At 33.5% G+C, this 3,963-nt stretch overlaps 1 protein-coding gene across 1 annotated transcript in view; it reads right to left on the bottom strand.

Annotated features, from left to right (window-relative positions):
- Positions 1–3,963, bottom strand: part of Dhc36C (Dynein heavy chain at 36C) — a 136,579-nt gene that overhangs the window by 84,254 nt on the left and 48,362 nt on the right. The window contains exon 6 of the mRNA XM_017639341.1: positions 1,789–2,078. Within this exon, the coding sequence (XP_017494830.1) occupies positions 1,789–2,078 (290 nt within the window). The remainder of the gene's footprint in view (positions 1–1,788; positions 2,079–3,963) is intronic.

Raw genomic sequence — 3,963 nt, 5'->3', positions numbered from 1 at the left:
AAAAATATTTAAATTACATGCTGGTTGTAATGGGAATTGAACCCTGACCCTCTGGAAATTAGCAAATTGTGCAAGCATCTTCCCGCACTAAGCTACAGCCAGACATGTAAATGTGCATTTAAATGTTGAGTTTGAATCAACATCACGCGTGCGTGTTATGGAAGTATTATTTCTTAACACGAACACTTTTAAACGATAATCAAATAGAAAATTTTCATGTTTACTATGCGTTACTTCTCTTAGTGAATTCATAACATTTTTCTGAATATTACAACGCGTTTTTCTCTTAGTGTGGCGATTTTTGAACTTTTATTCAAATTTGTGCAATCAAATCAAAAACCGGGACACTAAAATGAAACCCGGGGCTTTTTAAGGTTCGACCGGGACACCGGGACAAATAGTCTAAAACCGGGACACGTCCGGGAAAACCGGGACGTCTGGCAGCCCTAGACATGCACATTGTACATAAAGGAAGTACCCAACAAAATTAAAAAAAATTGCCTTTTTTCAAAGCTGATTTTGCCTTTTTTTTAAGTTTTTAGGCCTTAACACCTATTATAAGGACTAGTAGCTATAATAATATTTAGATCGTTTCGAAGTATTTTCCAAATGTGGTTTCAATTAAGATATTTTGGGAATAAAAATTACGCTCAAGATCGCAGAAAATTTTATCTTTAAAAGTTGGTTTATTCTGAAAGCACACCTCTTGCTAGATAAGGTATCAAATTATTCGTAATTATTTGTAGAATACAATACATACTTAAAAAGTTTTTAAAATGAAATGTTTCAAAAACTGTACGCGATAAATCGAAAAGTTTGAAAATTGTGAAAAGCAGAGTTACAAATTTCTGGTTACTTGCCATTTAGTTATTTTTTAAAGCACACTTTAGGTTCAAACCAATATATGATGTGCTTCAAAAGTTATGACATAATTAGTTTTTCACCTCTTAAAAATTACACAAAAGATTCACTTGTTTTTAATATCTTTTTGAATGAAAACATCTAACGGGTGATTTTTTTGAGGTTAGGATTTTCATGCATTAGTATTTGACAGATCACGTGGGATTTCAGACATGGTGTCAAAGAGAAAGATGCTCAGTATGCTTTGACATTTCATCATGAATAGACTTACTAACGAGCAACGCTTGCAAATCATTGAATTTTATTACCAAAATCAGTGTTCGGTTCGAAATGTGTTTCGCAAACCCAATTGCTGCGAACGGCGACGAATCGACATTTCACGGTCTTCAGCAACACTCTCAGAAACAGACGCAATATTCTCTTCTGTACGCACTGTACGCATTCGTGTGGTTGGTTTAATGTCCAATAAAGTAAACTGAGTGCGAAACTTGGTCACAATCGCATTAATTGTTTGCTCACTTGGTCGATTATGTAGACCATAAATCGGACGTAAAGCGAACCGAACACTGATTTTGGTAATAAAATTCAATGATTTGCAAGCGTTGCTCGTTAGTAAGTCTATTCATGATGAAATGTCAAAGCATACTGAGCATCTTTCTCTTTGACACCATGTCTGAAATCCCACGTGATCTGTCAAATACTAATGCATGAAAATCCTAACCTCAAAAAAATCACCCGTTATAACTCAAAAGTTATGCAACAAATTGATACAAAATTTGTTTGAGGCTTCAAGTATACGTCAATGAATTATATCCAAAAGCAACCAGCTTGATATAGTTTCCAACAGTGAAACTAAAGCTAAGTAGCAAAAAGGTCACCTGTTTTTTAGATTTGCCCATATACTTAGCTGTTATCTTAAGTACTAACCTATATGGTGTTACAGTGAATGCCATATCTTCCCACTCGGCTACCATTTTCGTCATCGCACGCTCTAAATTGTTCTCTTTAGTTGCACTTTCGGAGATCGCTTCAAACTTGGGCACATATTCTTCCAAACCGTACTCGATAATCTTTTCAAGAGTTAATTCTGGCGACACCTTAATGGGGAACCCAATAATTTCCGATACTTGCTCCCAGTGACGCGCTTTCATGCCGGGATTTCCCAATGTACTGATTATAGGCATATGTTGTCGGAGCTCTTCAATTTGATCTTTAACCTAAAAAACAGCGAAAATGTTAATTTAATGTTAACGTGGTGACATTCTGAACTACCATATAGTGTGTAGTCACGATTGAGAGAATACAAAGGTTGCGCCGATCTCGGACCGCTATTCCTCTCTTAACGAATTTGACAGAATCGTTGTTTGCATGACGTCACACTGGTGCAACTTGTTTACGGTTTCTTTGCAACATTTTTTCTTCTTCTTCCATTCTTGCTCACGTTTTGGCATTTCTCTCTCGCAATTGCACCAGTGTGACGTCACACAAAAGTTATTCTCAAAAATCCTCTCTGATCGGCGCAATCTTGTATTCTATCATTCTTGGTGTGTAGTGTGTATAGACCAATTAAAATCCATAACTGGTAACGTGATGACACCCAGTGTGGTAGGGTGTAGAAAGGATCAATATTATATGGAATGTGTCTTTTAATACCCCATTGACTACTTTAAACTCGAAGAAAATATGATAGCTCTAAAACTCGAACAAAATGTTTATTTTCGTCAGCTAAGGGTGAAAAGATGCCAAGACCAGTTTTTGAAATTGCTCAGGAAACGCGAAAAATCGATGCAGTTATCTGTGATTCAGCATCAAAAACTAAATTTTGAAAAAATGGACTTGGCAACTTTTCTCCTTTGGGTAACGTTTTATTTCTTATGCGTTATGCGTTATAACAAAAAAAAAAAACAACAAACTCGATAAAAAAGGCTTTAAAGTTTTGAACTTGCATATGGCATAGGTACACTTTCCAAAAAAAAAATGTTAATTTTTAAATTTGTGAGCACACTTATGTTTTATATATAATTTTATTTGTAATCTCTTAATAAACCGATTAATTTAAATGTAATTAATTTTCATCAAGTGCTTCAAAAGCAAGACGAGGAATAAACATGAAATAGAAAACAAAAGAATAAGCTAGGTTCACATTACGCTGTTCAAGTTGTAATTTTTGAGCAAAGATTTTGAAAGTTGAGCTCTCTTAAATGAGACGTTTTAAATTCAATGGCATACCACGTTTTACCAGATTTACTCCGGTTTTCGAGATACCGGTACTTGAGAATTTGATTAAATTTTAACTATTTTATAAAAAACTCCCTCAGTTTTGAACTTATTTTACTAACATTTTTTACATAACGGTTTTTTAATATTACCCACGGTTGCCACTGTTCGTTGTTTCCAACCAAACTTGGTTGTTTTCTTTTATCTTTTCTAATTTGTTTGTTTGGTAGTTTTTTCTCGGTTTTGGTTGTTTTTTTTTAATTAGAAATTAGCAAATTTTTTCTTTTTAAAAAGTATTATTGCATACTGAATGCCAAAAATGAATAAATTAATTTTTCAAATTCCTATTTTTAATGTTACATGTTTTATATACCAATATAAAAAGTAAATATGTGATTGAACGCACAAGTATTTCAATAATTTTTGTTTTCCGAAATAGCAGCTATAACTTTTATCAAAAGGGAAATTAATGTTTAATAGCCAGGTAGGGGCAAATTTTTGCCTAGATATTAAAAAATAGTACCAGGAAATGCTCGGTCGAGGTATTTTCAAATCGCTCCAGCTCACTTAAATCTTAATATTTTTTGGAAATATTTTGGTGGACGTCTTAAAATATAATAGGTTTTATAATTCTAATGGAAAAATAGTACCTATTTTTCTTTGTATGTGGAGCGATGCAGTCTACTACACAGGTATGTAGAGCTATGAGTTTACGGTTGCCAGACGTACTGATTTTATCAGTACAGTACTGATTTTATCAGTACAGTACTGATTTTTCAGCTCTTGTACTGATTTTATTCATTTCCTCAATCAGTACGCTAATATCCTGATTTTTCAAAATTTGTACTGAATTTTCAATTCATACAAAATACTTTATGAATTTCT

Source organism: Rhagoletis zephyria, unplaced genomic scaffold (genome assembly GCF_001687245.7).
Source record: "Rhagoletis zephyria isolate East Lansing unplaced genomic scaffold, Rhagoletis_zephyria_1.1 Rzeph_scaffold_00150, whole genome shotgun sequence".
Lineage (NCBI taxonomy): Eukaryota > Metazoa > Arthropoda > Insecta > Diptera > Tephritidae > Rhagoletis > Rhagoletis zephyria.
Note: the sequence above shows the minus strand (reverse complement) of the source record. Positions and strands in the feature narration are given on the sequence as shown.